Source organism: Oncorhynchus nerka, linkage group LG27 (genome assembly GCF_034236695.1).
Source record: "Oncorhynchus nerka isolate Pitt River linkage group LG27, Oner_Uvic_2.0, whole genome shotgun sequence".
NCBI classification, from domain to species: Eukaryota; Metazoa; Chordata; class Actinopteri; order Salmoniformes; family Salmonidae; genus Oncorhynchus; species Oncorhynchus nerka.
In genome coordinates, this window is record NC_088422.1 from 40,478,779 (window position 1) to 40,494,513 (window position 15,735).

At 43.1% G+C, this 15,735-nt stretch overlaps 2 protein-coding genes across 9 annotated transcripts in view; both read left to right on the forward strand.

The window, feature by feature from the left end:
• The first annotated feature begins 1,816 nt into the window (after nt 1-1,816).
• Nucleotides 1,817-3,515, forward strand: LOC135565316 (uncharacterized). Its single transcript, XM_065011670.1, has one exon. It carries the CDS (start codon nt 1,821-1,823, stop codon nt 3,255-3,257), a length of 1,437 nt encoding a protein of 478 aa, XP_064867742.1. The 5' UTR covers nt 1,817-1,820; the 3' UTR covers nt 3,258-3,515.
• Nucleotides 3,516-7,623: 4,108 nt separating this feature from the next.
• LOC115111773 (beta-adducin-like) overlaps nt 7,624-15,735 on the forward strand; it is a 33,796-nt gene continuing 25,684 nt past the window's right edge. For 4 of the 8 annotated variants that reach the window (XM_065011671.1, XM_065011672.1, XM_065011673.1 and 1 more), the window contains exon 1: nt 7,627-8,018. The gene's annotated coding sequence lies outside the window, so the exon portion shown is untranslated. Of the gene's footprint in view, nt 8,019-15,735 lie in introns of all 8 variants that reach the window. The other 4 variants (XM_065011678.1, XM_065011679.1, XM_065011675.1 and 1 more) reach the window with 3 other exon arrangements.

The following is a 15,735-nucleotide window of genomic DNA, read 5'->3' on the forward strand; positions in this document are numbered from 1 at the left end:
AACCCCAATGCTTCCCAAAGTTGTGTCAAAATGGCTGGATATCCTTTGGGTGGTGGACCATTCTTGATGCACACAGGAAACTGTTGAAAGCGTTATTTTAAAACAGCAGCTTTGCCGTTCTTGACACAAACCAGTGCGCCCGGCACCTACTACCATACCTTGTTCAAAGTCACTTACATTTTTTGTCACCCTCTGAATGGCAGATATACACAATCCATGTCTCAAGGCTTAAGAATCCTTCTTTAACCTGTCTCCTCCCCATCATCTACACTGATTGAAGTGGATTTAACAAGTGACATTAATAAGGGATTATAGCTTTCACCTGTATTCACCTTGTCAGTCTGTTTCACGGAAAGAGAAGTTTTCAGACTCATACTCTGTTTTATATACTCAGTCTATAGCTTGTGATATTCTCTCAGGCCTAGACTGTACTAGCAGGCAGCACCGCACAACCCGTTTTCTCTCTATGGAGCAGGGATGTTCAACTCTTACTCTATGAGGTCCGGAGCTGGTTTTCTTTTCTACCTGATCATTCATTTCATACGCCTGGTGTCTCAGGTCTAAACCAGTCCCTGATTAAAGGGGAACAATGAAAAAATGCAGTGGGTCAGGCATCGAGGTCCAGAGTTGAGCTTGAAGGCTACAGATGTTCCAGCCCAACTGAGTGGAATGGCTGAGAGACTAAGCCTGTTTGTCAACAAACACCTCACAGGTAGGCTTACAACAGCTGTGTGCATACCAAATGTTTCAAGTTGAATTAGTCGTATGTACAGGATACACATGGTATACACCGTCCAACGTAATGCTTACTTGCAGGTTCCTTCTCGACAATGCAACAATAAGAAATAATAAAAGATAACAATATGAACATGAAGTAAATGGCTCAGTAGAATAAAATAAACATTTTAGTATAAGTATAATACAGGAAGACACCATTTATAGTATAATATTCACACATGTATCATAGAAAGGGGTGAATGATAGCAAGCAAGTGTTTAAATTGCGCACTATTAGCAATTTAAATGGCACCCTGTTCCTGTGTACTTTAAAGGGATTGCACTGCCATTTGGGATTCAGCCATGAAGTTTGCTTGCTGTACACTAAGGTCATTACTGAACAAGATGTTTCATGAGCTGAAATAAAAGATCTCAGAAATGTTCCATGTGCACAAAAAGCTTATTTCTCTCAGATTTTGTGCACTCATTTGTTAATAAGCATTGCTCCTTTGCCAAAATAATCCATCCACCTGACAGGTATGGCATACCAAGAAGCTGATTAAACAGCATGATAATCAGACAGGTGCACCTTGTGCTTGGAACAATTAAGGCCACAAAAATGTTGTCACACAACACAATGCCAAAGATGTCTCAAGTTTTGATATTTCACCTTTATTTAACCAGGTAGGCCAGTTGAGAACAAGTTCTCATTTACAACTGTGACCTGGCCAAGATAAAGCAAAGCAGTGCGACAAAAACAACAACACAGAGTTACACAATTGGCATGCTGACTGCAGGAATGTCCACCAGAGCTGTTGCCAGAGAATTGAATGTTAATTTCTCTACCAGAATTTGGCAGTACGTCCAACCAGCCTCACAACCGCAGACCACGTGCATGGCGTCATGTGGACAAGTGGTTTGCTGACGTCAACGTTGTGAACAGAGTGCCCCATGCTGGCGTAGGGTTATGGTATGGGCAGGCATAAGCTACGGACAACGAACACAATTGCATTTTATCAATGGCAATTTCAATGCACAGAGATAACGTGACGGGATCCTGAGGACCATTGTCGTGCCTACAAAACTGCATGTTTCAACATGATAATGCACGGCCCCATGTCGCAAGCATCTGCACACAATTCCTGGAAGCTGAAAATATCCCGGTTCTTCAATGGCCTGCATACTCACCAGACATGTCACCCATTGAGCATGCTTGGGATGCTTTGGATCGACGTGTACGACAGCGTGTTCCAGTTCCCGCCAATATCCAGTAACTTCGCACAGCCATTGAAGAGGACTGGAACAACATTCCATAGGCCACATTCAACCTTAGGCCACATTCGCCTTAGCAATCTCACTAGGATAAAGACCACCTCCATTCCTGTCATTACTGAAAGAGATCATGATACCTCACATCTCAAAATAGGGCTACTTAATGTTAGATCCCTTACTTCAAAGGCAATTATAGTCAATGAACTAATCACTGATCATAATCTTGATGTGATTGGCCTGACTGAAACATGGCTTAAGCCTGATGAATTTACTGTGTTAAATGAGGCCTCACCTCCTGGCTACACTAGTGACCATATCCCCCGTGCATCCCGCAAAGGCGGAGGTGTTGCTAACATTTACAATAGCAAATTTCAATTTACAAAAAAAAAAATGACGTTTTCGTCTTTTGAGCTTCTAGTCATGAAATCTATGCAGCCTACTCAATCACTTTTTATAGCTACTGTTTACAGGCCTCCTGGGCCATATACAGCGTTTCTCACTGAGTTCCCTGAATTCCTATCGGACCTTGTAGTCATTGCAGATAATATTCTAATCTTTGGTGACTTTAATATTCACATGGAAAAGTCCACAGACCCACTCCAAAAGGCTTTCGGAGCCATCATCGACTCAGTGGGTTTTGTCCAACATGTCTCTGGACCCACTCACTGTCACAGTCATACGCTGGACCTAGTTTTGTCCCATGGAATAAATGTTGTGGATCTTAATGTTTTTCCTCATAATCCTGGACTATCGGACCACCATTTTATTACGTTTGCAATTGCAACAAATAATCTGCTCAGACCCCAACCAAGGAACATCAAAAGTCGTGCTATAAATTCACAGACAACACAAAGATTCCTTGATGCCCTTCCAGACTCCCTCTGCCCACCCAAGGACGTCAGAGGACAAAAATCAGTTAACCACCTAACTGAGGAACTCAATTTAACCTTGCTCAATACCCTAGATGCAGTTGCACCCCTAAAAACTAAAAAAATGTCTCATAAGAAACTAGCTCCGTGGTACACAGAAAATACCCGAGCTCTGAAGCAAGCTTCCAGAAAATTGGAACGGAAATGGCGCCACACCAAACTGGAAGTCTTCCGACTAGCTTGGAAGGACGGTACCGTGCAGTACCGAAGAGCCTTTACTGCTGCTCGATCATCCTATTTTTCTAACTTAATTGAGGAAAATAAGAACAATCCGAAATTCCTTTTTGATACTGTCGCAAAGCTAACTAAAAAGCAGCATTCTTTGAGGAAAAGATTATGATTATTAGAAAGCAAATTACGGACTCCTCTTTAAACCTGCGTATTCCTCCAAACCTCAGTTGTCCTGAGTCTGCACAACTCTGCCAGGACCTAGGATCAAGAGAGACGCTCAAGTCTTTTAGTACTATATCTCTTGACACAATGATGAAAATAATCATGGCCTCTAAACCTTCAAGCTGCATACTGGACCCTATTCCAACTAAACTACTGAAAGAGCTGCTTCCTGTGCTTGGCCCTCCTATGTTGAACATAATAAACGGCTCTCTATCCACTGGATGTGTACCAAACTCACTAAAAGTGGCAGTAATAAAGCCTCTCTTGAAAAAGCCAAACATTGACCCAGAAAATATAAAAAACTATCGGCCTATATCGAATCTTCCATTCCTCTCAAAAATTTTAGAGAAGGCTGTTGCGCAGCAACTCACTGCCTTCCTGAAGACAAACAATGTATACGAAATGCTTCAGTCTGGTTTTAGACCCCATCATAGCACTGAGACGGCACTTGTGAAGGTGGTAAATGACATTTTAATGGCATCGGACCGAGGCTCTGCATCTGTCCTCGTGCTCCTAGACCTTAGTGCTGCTTTTGATACCATCGATCACCACATTCTTTTGGAGAGATTGGAAACCCAAATTGGTCTACACGGACATGTTCTGGCCTGGTTTAGATCTTATCTGTCGGAAAGATATCAGTTTGTCTCTGTGAATGGTTTGTCCTCTGACAAATCAACTGTAAATTTCGGTGTTCCTCAAGGTTCTGTTTTAGGACCACTATTGTTTTCACTATATATTTTACCTCTTGGGGATGTTATTCAAAAACATAATGTAAACTTTCACTGCTATGCGGATGACACACAGCTGTACATTTCAATGAAACATGGTGAAGCCCCAAAATTGCCCTCGCTAGAAGCATGTGTTTCAGACATAAGGAAGTGGATGGCTGCAAACTTTCTACTATTAAACTCGGACAAAACAGAGATGCTTGTTCTAGGTCCCAAGAAACAAAGAGATCTTCTGTTGAATCTGACAATTAATCTTAATGGTTGTACAGTCGTCTCAAATAAAACTGTGAAGGACCTCGGCGTTACTCTGGACCCTGATCTCTCTTTTGAAGAACATATCAAGACCATTTCGAGGACAGCTTTTTTCCATCTACGTAACATTGCAAAAATCAGAAACTTTCTGTCCAACAATGATGCAGAAAAATTAATCCATGCTTTTGTCACTTCTAGGTTAGACTACTGCAATGCTCTATTTTCCGGCTACCCAGATAAAGCACTAAATAAACTTCAGTTAGTGCTAAATACGGCTGCTAGAATCCTGACTAGAACCAAAAAATTTGATCATATTACTCCAGTGCTAGCCTCTCTACACTGGCTTCCTGTCAAAGCAAGGGCTGATTTCAAGGTTTTACTGCTAACCTACAAAGCATTACACGGGCTTGCTCCTACCTATCTTTCCAATTTGGTCCTGCCGTACATACCTACACGTACGCTACGGTCACAAGACGCAGGCCTCCTAATTGTCCCTAGAATTTCTAAGCAAACAGCTGGAGGCAGGGCTTTCTCCTATAGAGCTCCATTTTTATGGAACGGTCTGCCTACCCATGTCAGAGACGCAAACTCGGTCTCAACCTTTAAGTCTTTACTGAAGACTCATCTCTTCAGTGGGTCATATGATTGAGTGTAGTCTGGCCCAGGAGTGGGAAGGTGAACGGAAAGGCTCTGGAGCAACGAACCGCCCTTGCTGTCTCTGCCTGGCCGGTTCCCCTCTTTCCACTGGGATTCTCTGCCTCTAACCCTGTTACGGGGCTGAGTCACTGGCTTACTGGGGCTCTCTCATGCCGTCCCTGGGGGTGCGTCACCTGGGTGGGTTGATTCACTGTTGTGGTCAGCCTGTCTGGGTTGGCGCCCCCTTGGGTTGTGCCGTGGCGGAGATCTTTGTGGGCTATACTCGGCCTTGTCTCAGGATGGTAAGTTGGTGGTTGAAGATATCCCTCTAGTGGTGTGGGGGCTGTGCTTTGGCAAAGTGGGTGGGGTTATATCCTTCCTGTTTGGCCCTGTCCGGGGTGTCCTCGGATGGGGCCACAGTGTCTCCTGACCCCTCCTGTCTCAGCCTCCAGTATTTATGCTGCAGTAGTTTATGTGTCGGGGGGCTAGGGTCAGTTTGTTATATCTGGAGTACTTCTCCTGTCCTATTCGGTGTCCTGTGTGAATCTAAGTGTGCGTTCTCTAATTCTCTCCTTCTCTCTTTCTTTCTCTCTCTCGGAGGACCTGAGCCCTAGGACCATGCCCCAGGACTACCTGACATGATGACTCCTTGCTGTCCCCAGTCCACCTGGCCATGCTGCTGCTCCAGTTTCAACTGGCCTGGGCCCTAGGACCATGTCCCAGGACTACCTGACATGATGACTCCTTGCTGTCCCCAGTCCACCTGGCCATGCTGCTGCTCCAGTTTCAACTGTTCTGCCTTACTATTATTCAACCATGCTGGTCATTTATGAACATTTGAACATCTTGGCCACGTTCTGTTATAATCTCCACCCGGCACAGCCAGAAGAGGACTGGCCACCCCACATATGCTCTCTCTAATTCTCTCTTTCTTTCTCTCTCTCGGAGGACCTGAGCCCTAGGACCATGTCCCAGGACTACCTGACATGATGACTCCTTGCTGTCCCCAGTCCACCTGACTGTGCTGCTGCTCCAGTTTCAACTGTTCTGCCTTATTATTATTCGACCATGCTGGTCATTTATGAACATTTGAACATCTTGGTCATGTTCTGTTATAATCTCTACCCGGCACAGCCAGAAGAGGACTGGCCTCCCCACATAGCCTGGTTTCTCTCTAGGTTTCTTCCTAGGTTTTGGCCTTTCTAGGGAGTTTTTCCTAGCCACCGTGCTTTTACACCTGCATTGTTTGCTGTTTGGGGTTTTAGGCTGGGTTTCTGTACAGCACTTTGAGATATCAGCTTATGTACGAAGGGCTATATAAATACATTTGATTTGATTTGATTTGATTCAACAGCCTGATCAACTTTATGCGAAGGAGATGTGTCACGCTGCATGAGGCAAATGGTGGTCACACCAGAAACTGACTGGTTTTCTGATCCACACCAGACCTTTTTTTAAGGTATCTGTGACCAACAGATGCATATCTGTATTCCCAGTCATGTGAAATCCATAGATTAGGGCCAAGAGAAGTTATTTAAATTGACTGATTTCCTTATTTGAAACGCAACATGCAAAAACTGTTCCATGTTGCGTTCGATCAATTTCGCACAAACCAAAGGGGCGTCTCAACATAGAGTTGAGAGTTAGAATAGTAGAATTTCAAAATGTGTTTATGCTTTAGCAGTTTTTCTCTTGTGTCAGTCAGTGATAGTCACTCAATTGGCCATGTCAGCAAAAAAAACATGTAGATTGGTATATTAGTCTAGCAGCCAGCTATCTAAACTTGTGGTAATCATGGTCGAATAACCGCCCGGCCATTGATTTTGTTAGTCAGTCTGACTTCGATATCATATTAAAAACTGAAAACATTCTTTCCACCCTATGGCAAAATGTGTAGAATTGCACGAAATGACCTGTAAAATTGCTAAATATTCTCTCCACCCCATTACAAAATGTGTAGAATTGCAACAAACTTGTTTAAAACAGCAACATTTTCTCTACACCCCATGGCAAAATGTGTAGGATTGCATGAAATAATAATAATAATAAATTAAATGATCACCTAACAAAGTAAACAATACACATGCACTTCTAAATGTAATTTGACTGACTAATATAGTCATATTTGATCATTGACCGCCACCCCTACATACATATAGCTTCTGCCTCTAAATGCCATGCCTATAGCTTCTGCCTCTAAATGCCAGGCCTATAGCTTCTGCCTCTAAATGCCAGGCCTATAGCTTCTGCCTCTAAATGCCAGGCCTATAGCTTCTGCCTCTAAATGCCAGGCCTATAGCTTCTGCCTCTAAATGCCATGCCTATAGCTTCTGCCTCTAAATGCCAGGCCTATAGCTTCTGCCTCTAAATGCCAGGCCTATAGCTTCTGCCTCTAAATGCCAGGCCTATAGCTTCTGCCTCTAAATGCCAGGCCTATAGCTTCTGCCTCTAAATGCCAGGCCTATAGCTTCTTCCTCTAAATGCCAGGCCTATAGCTTCTGCCTCTAAATGTCAGGCCTATAGCTTCTGCCTCTAAATGCCAGGCCTATGAAGAAGGGTAGGCCCTAATGGTCTTTGTTTGTTTTTCCTTTGGCTCCTTATTTTCAACCTCGAGCACAAGGTGGCGCCAGTTTGATGTAATTCGTGTTCACAGCTTCAATGTTTTTACAATATTACAATTCCAGGCTGTCATAGGACAAAAATAAAACTAACACCATTGGGGTGTGCACCATATTTACATTGAATTCCAAGGTGAAGTTTTCTCACAAAAAGTTATATCAAATCAAATAAATTGCTGTAGAATTTTGTGGAGTGCAGGCGGTGTCGGATCGTGCAGAAGATATTTACGGAGGTCAGGGTGTTGGAGTGTGGGCAGGCTTAGCGATGGGCAGGTCCAGGCGCGCTCAACGATGAAAAACAACGGGGATATATACCAACGGCCACGGTAGAGGCAGACATAGCGGAATCACCAAGCACTGTAAACATTAGCGTTGCATTTTAATTCCTGCAGATAGTGTTACTTGGGTTTTAATTCCTACGACAGAGGGTGTGACGCGCACCCACAAAGGACAAGGCGCGGAAAATGCACTGAGGTAAGCGCTCAACATAACCTGAATACCTGAATGTTTTTTTTCTTTGATGTAAATTCGTTTTGAGTAATTTAACCTATCAACATATTCGTGATAATCCATTTGCCGATACACACCTTTCATTTGGTGACATTGCTCCGCAATTAAACGTAAGCCTATACTATAATGTGTGATGCATGCTTGTCATAACACTGATGGGAGAATGACCAGTGATGTAGAAAATAAAACCATCTCCAACCTGAAATTAATAACATTTCTAATTCCCTATAATATAATTTCAAAAGCCTAACTGATCCACCTTTTTCTCCCAGCTGTGCTGCCTACTATGGCCTACATTTTTATTGGTCTGCTAATCATCACCAGCAATCTGTTCTGCCGCAGCAGACATGGATGCCTATGATTTATTGACATTCTTCGTCAGAATAGTATAGCCTATCTATTCTTTTCGATGTTAGAAATTCGTTTCTTTTGGCTTTAAACGTATTACATGGTGGTTCTGTTATATTCGAGTTGACATAGCCCATGCATGGCAGATGCTCTTATTTTCCAACGTCAACCCGCATAAAGGGAATTGGATTATGTCACGAGGAGGGACCGTCTTGCATGGGTGCGCCCTTTATTTGTAATTTTAGGGGATTGGTCATTTCGCTTTTTATTATGCAAATTGGGGCCTGTGTAGCCAGGCTATAATGGATTCTTGAGGACAAAAAAGTGGCGTCTCCGCTCACCTCTTGGTAACACCACAACATAGCTCGGCATATTGCGGGTGGCCATCATTTTAGATCCTCCTGCCAGGCAGGGCTGAAACATCAGTCGCGCAGTGGGAGCTGATGTTGCAGCGCTGCTCGCCTGGTTGCTAGGCAGCCGTGCAGGGGCCATGGGGTATCATATGAGGGATGCTGCTATGGAGGAACTGAACAAAATGGGGAGGCTAGGCCTATTTTTTAAGGAGTCACTTAAATCCACTTTCACCTCCCCAAAGCATTGCTCTCCTCAGATGATAATTTGTTTTGAACAGACCTAGTGGTTAGAAGCGTTGGGCCAGTAACCGAAAGGTTCCTGGATCAAATCCCCACGCTGACAAGATAAACGTCTGTCATTCTGCCCCTGAGCAAGGCAGTTAACCCACTGTTCCCCGGGCACCGAAGAGTTGGATGTCGATTACGGCAGCCCCGGTACCTCTCTGATTCAAAGGGGTTGGGTTAAATGCGGAAGACACGTTTCAGTTGAAGGCATTCAGTTGTACAACTGACTAGGTATCCCCCTTTCCCTTTCCTACGCTTTAGTAATCATAATCAAATGGCTTCTTTCATGTACAGTGCATTCAGAAAGTATTCAGACCCCTTCACTTTTCCCACATTTTGTTACGTTACAGCCTTATTCTAAAATGGATTACATAAATATTTTACCACATCAATCGACACACAATACCCCATAAGGCCAGAGCAAAAACAGGTTTTTAGAAATCTTTGCAAATGCATTAAAAATTAAAAACAGAAATACCTTAATTAAGTATTCAGACCCTTTGCTATTAAACTCAAAATTGAGTTCAGGTGCATCCTGTTTCCATTGATCTTCCTTGTTATTTTTCTACAACTTGATTGGTGTCCGCCTGTGGTGAATTAATGAATTGGACATGATTTGGAAAGGCACACACCTGTCTATATCATGTCACACAGTTGACAGTGCATGTCCGAGCAAAAACCAAGCCATGAGGTCCAAGGAATTGTCCGTGGAGCTCCGAGACAGGATTGAGACAGGATTGAGACAGGATTGAGACAGGATTGACAGCACTTTGAGGTACCAGCGGATGTAAGGAGGGCTAAATAAATACATTTGATTTGATTTGATATTTCTCCCTCACAGTGGAGGGGTAGACTTTTATCTGTGGAGTAATGGGTGGGTGTATGTAGATAAGACAAGCACCCAGCATTTGTTCATGGCACAAGCCCTTTATACTCTGAGAGAAATCTGGTCTCTGGTGAACCAGCCACATCATGGAGACTGTTGAGGATTAGTTTCTAGGAACTCTGATAGTCTCAATGTATAATATGCCGGTGTATCTATCCTTAGTGGGACGCCACAGGTTACATTACTAAATGGAGTCTATTTCACTGCATCATCATTCATTAGTAGGTGAAACCGAAGTCCGTGTGCTTCTAACAATATAGCTCCACTGCCCCTAGTGGACTAGTGGTCCTCTGCTCACAAACACACGTGACCGCCTTCCTTGACAAACTACGAACCGATTGAACGACAGAAACATGTCTAATTCGACAGCTCCATTGGCGACATTTCAAGCTAACTGTAGAGTGAGCTCATGGCATGTTCTTAACTCCATGGCATTAGCCTACATAGTTTCATGCAGCTATTCGCAATGGAATCGGTTCAATTGTAGCCTAAGTGTACAGATAAACTACACACAAGCTTATGTGGAATATCTTTTATGTTCCAGATACGAATACTTATCATAAACATTATCGGTATGAAGTAAGTCAGAAAATCAATAATGTATGGAGACCTAATGGCTGAAGAGGAAGGGAGACAAGATGCAGGAGAGAGGAGACAGTGGAGACATTGCTGTCTGGAGAGATGCACTGTCCCCATTTACCGAATCCAGGAAAGTGCTTAAGGTAGACAGACCCTTCCTGACCCTGTCCTTGGTTCAACTCCAGCTGTCTTTGTATCTTTTTAGACTACGTTTTATCTGGGCTCCATGTTCTGTTGAAAACATGTCATGAAAATGCATTCTCAAGTTCCCAGTTGTTCTGCTGAACTTTAAAGCTGCCTGTTTGTCTATTTTTCATAGATTTTCTTTCCAGTTAACATCCTTCATCCTCCTCAATGTGTTGTTCCAACCTAGGGAGTGCATGACAGCCATTGGTTCAGAAGAATGCCCACTCATCATTGATTGTGTATAGTTCACAAGTTTGAGCATAATTGTCGATAACTATAAATGAAAACCACAATTACATCCTTTCAGAAGCCTTGCTCTAATCTCAGGGCATGTTTCGCGTGTTTAGATGCTGATAGTTTGACAGATTTTCTGCAACGTTTTTCCAGCATCCTGTCCAGTTTAGAAATCTACCCAGCTGATATAGCAGAACATGTAAATCAAAATAAAAGAGAGCCGCACACTCTAGGAGCTCAGATGCTAAATTTAATTACCAACGTTTCGACAGCCAAGCTGTCTTCATCAGGGTATAATCACAAACACTGCGGGATGACTCGTTTATGTAGTGTCAAAAGACACAGGTGTCTGTAATCATGGCCAAGAGTGGCCTAATATCATTGGTTAATTATCAAATATTAAAATGGCATACAAAGAACAGCATACAAACAATCGTTCATCATTTCATAATTAATAAACATTATTTCAAAAACCCACTGACAATCAGGTGTTTCTATTACAAACGGTTTCGTTATATTTCAGTCTTCAGTGATATAGAAAGTGTAATATTGGGATGCAAACTCAAAATCATATACATTTAAACTCTAATATTTTTTTAAAGCCCATAACCATGTGTGTGAGGTCTGTACTTTTCTTTCAAAGTATATTTGTTTAATACTACTAAGAAACATTCTGTATGACCCTGATTTAGCCCACTGCAGTAAAAAGTTAAATAATCTGACTAAATAATGAGGACCGGAGCACAGAAGAGACGACTAATATTATACAAGGGTTCATTTAAAACGTTAACATCCCTACCAATAATGCTCAAGAGGAACTTTGATTAAAGCAATCCAACGCAATTTGGCCTGTTCATTTATGAAAGATGATCTCATTATTATGCATATAATTATGCTTGAATATCCAGGAAGATATCAACGCTGAGTTTTCTGTTATTTTTAGAACTTGAGATGAAAAGGGGGTTTATATCTAAAATGCCAATGACAAAGACACTATCTTCACCCAGATATATTTGTTTAAGTTACCTAGGTAGTGACAACTGGCTGAGATGAAAGTGGGTTAGCATGGATAAACAAGACAGAATCAATGCTGACTTTTTCCAAAGTAGTTCCATAATTAGTTTGTATCCACTAACTGCACTTTCTCTCATTAACCTAATGAAAGCCTGGCCAGAGAAATCAATCTGGGACTACTCTCCTATTCACCCCCTCTTTCCTCTAACTGGTTCTCCAGCTCAGGAGAAAGGCCTGGCTGTCATATCAATCCAGTGAAAGAGGCCGGTGCATTTACACAGGTCAATAAATATTTGCACACATGCACATTAAATGTGGTTTCCACATGCCCAGCGCCTAATTTGGACTGGCAGAGGCTCATCATATAACCAGCAGTCAGAGCTCCCCTGTCAGAGCTCCCCTCTCCTTCTCTTTCCTCCGGATTTTCCTGGAGCTCAGGTGACAAGGCTGGGGAGCAGCAGGAGGAGGAAGTAGTGGTGGAGGAGCAGTATATTTGTCCTGAGGACCCGGTTGGCTCTGGTCAAGTGTAGAATACTATATAGGGAATAGGGTGCCATTTGGGATGCAGTCACACTCACAACCACACCACAGCACAGCACAGCATGAACTGGAACCTGCCAGGGCAGAGGCAACAGAAATTAGTATGTTTATATCAATCAATCAAATGTATTTATAAAGCCCTACTTACATCAGCTGATGTCACAAAGTGCTGTCCAGAAACCCAGCCCAAAATAAACAAACAGCAAGCAATGCAGGTGTAGAAGCACGGTGGCTAGAAAAAACTCCCTAGAAAGGCCGGAACCTAGGAAGAAACCTAGAGAGGAACCAGGCTGCGAGGGGTAGCCAGTCCTCTTCTGGCTGTGCCAGGTGGAGATTATAACAGAACATGGCCAAGATGTTCAAATGTTCATAGATGACCAGCAGGGTCCAATAATAATAATCACAGTGGTTGTAGAGGGTGCAACAGGTAGGTCTTGAAAACAGTAGGTCTGGGACAGGTAGCACGTTCGGTGAACAGGTAAGGGTTCCATAGTCGCAGGCAGAACAGTTGAAACTGGAGCAGCAGCACGACCAGGTGGACTGGGGACAGCAAGGAGTCATCAGGCCATGTGGTCCTGAGGCATGGTCCTTGTGCTCAGGTCCTCTGAGAGAGAGAGAGAGAGAGAGAGAGAGAGAGAGAGAGAGAGAGAGAGAGAGAGAGAGAGAGAGAGAGAGAGAGAGAGAGAATGAAAGTGAGAGAGAGAGAGAGAGAGATAATGAAAGTGAGAGAGAGAGAGAGAGAGAGAGAGAGAGAGAGAGAGAGAAAAGAGAGAGAAATAGAGAGAGCATAGTAAAATTCACACAGGACACCGGAAAAGACAGGATAAATACTCCAGATATAACAGACTGACCCTAGCCCCCCGACACATAAACTATTGCAGCATGAATACTGGCGGCTGAGACAGGAGGGGTTGGGAGATACTGTGGCCCCGTCCGACAATACCCACGGACAAGGCCAAACAGGCAGGATATAACCCCACCCACTTTGCCAAAGCACAGCCCCCACACCACTAGAGGGATATCTTCAACCACCAACTTACCATCCTGAGACAAGGCCGAGTATAGCCCACGAAGATCTCCCCCAAGGCACAAACACAAGGGGGATGCCAACCCGGACAGGAAGATCATGTTGGTGACTCAACCCACTCAAGTGACATACCCCTCCTAGGGACGGCATGGAAGATCACCAGTAAGCCAGTGACTCAGCCCCTGTAATAGGGTTTGAGGCAGAGAATCCCAGTGGAGAGAGGGGAACCGGCCAGGCAGAGACAGCAATGGCGGTTCGTTGCTCCAGTGCCTTTCTGTTCACCTTCACACTTCTGGGCCATACTACACTCAATCATAGGACCCACTGAAGAGATGAGTCTTCAATAAAGACTTAAAGGTTGAGACCGAGTCTGTGTCTCTCACATGGATAGGCAGACCATTCCATAAAAATGGAGCTCTATAGGAGAAAGCCCTGCCTCCAGCTGTTTGCTTAGAAATTCCAGGGACAGTAAGGAGGCCTGCATCTTGTGACCATAGCGTATGTGTAGGTATGTACGGCAGGACCAAATTGGAAAGATAGGTAGGAGCAAGCCCGTGTAATGCTTTGTAGGTTAGCAGTAAGACCTGGAAATCAGCCCTTGCCTTAACAGAAAGCCAGTGTAGAGAGGCTAGCACTGGAGTAATATGATCACATTTTGGGTTTCTAGTCAAGATTCTAGCAGCCGTGTTTAGCACTAACTTAAGTTTATTTCGTGCTTTATCCAAGGTAGCCGGAAAGTAGAGCATTGCAGTAGTCTAACCTAGAAGTGACAAAAGCATGGATACATTTTTCTGCATCATTTTTGGGCAGAAAGTTTCTGATTTTTGAATGTTATGTAGATGGAAAAAAGCTATCCTTGAAACAGTATTGATATGTTTGTCAAAAGAGAGATCAGGGTCCAGATTAAGAGGTCCTTCACAGTTTTATTTGAGACGACTGTAAAACCATCAAGATTAATTGTCAGCGTCAACAGAAGATCTCTTTGTTTCTTGGGACCTAGAACTAGCATCTCTGTTTTGTCCAAGTTTAAAAGTAGAACATTTGTCGCCATCCACTTCCTTATGTCTGGAACACAGGCTTCCAGGGAGGGCAATTTTGGGGCTTCACCATGTTTCATCGAAATGTACAGCTGTGTGTCATCCGCATAGCAGTGAAAGTTAACATTATGTTTCCGAATGACATCACCTAGAGGTAAAATATATAGTGAAAACAATAGTGGTCCTAAAACGGAGCCTTGAGGAACACTGAAATTTACAGTTGATTTGTCAGAGAACAAATCATCTACAGACAAACTCATATCTTTCCGACAGATAAGATCTAAACCAGGCCAGAACTTGTCCGTGTAGACCAATTTGGGGTTCCAATCTTTCCAAATGAATGTGGTGATCGATGGTATCAAAAGCAGCACTAAGGTCTAGGAGCACGAGGACAGATGCAGAGCCTCGGTCTGATGCCATTAAAAGGTAATGTACCACCTTCACAAGTGCAGTCTCAGTGCTATGATGGGGTCTAAAACCAGACTGAAGCATTTCGTATACATTGTTTGTCTTCAGGAAGGCAGCTTTTTCAAAACATTTTGAGAGGAATGGGAGATTTGATATAGGCCGATAGTTTTTTATATTTTCTCGGTCCAGGTTTGGCTTTTTCAAGAGAGGCTTTATTACTGCCACTTTTAGTGAGTTTGGTAAACATCCGGTGGATAGAGAGCCGTTTAATATGTTCAACATCGGAGGGCCAAGCACAGGAAGCAGCTCTTTCAGTAGTTTAGTTGGAATAGGGTCCGTATGCAGCTTGAAGGTTTAGAGGCCATGATTATTTTCATCAATGTGTCAAGAGATATAGTATTAAAAACATTTGAGTGTCTCCCTTGATCCTAGGTCCTGGCAGTGTTGTGCAGACTCAAGACAACAGAGCTTTGGAGGAATAAGCAGATTTAAAGAGGAGTCTGTAATTTGCTTTCTAATGATCATGATCTTTTCGTCAAATAAGTTCATGAATTTATCACTGCTGAAGTGAAAGAGGGAATGGATGGAAAGCTTAGGCAAATAAATAAGTAACCTGTATTAAAGCTGATGAAAAATCAACCTGAATGTGGTGTTACAGTACACATAATTAAGATTTTTCTGTGATAGTGCACAATGCTTTCTGTGTACCAAGGTTAATTAAAGTTTGTACCACCACAGAAGAAATTCCTTCAAATGACAGGTTGTGGGCAGCAGTTCATCCATA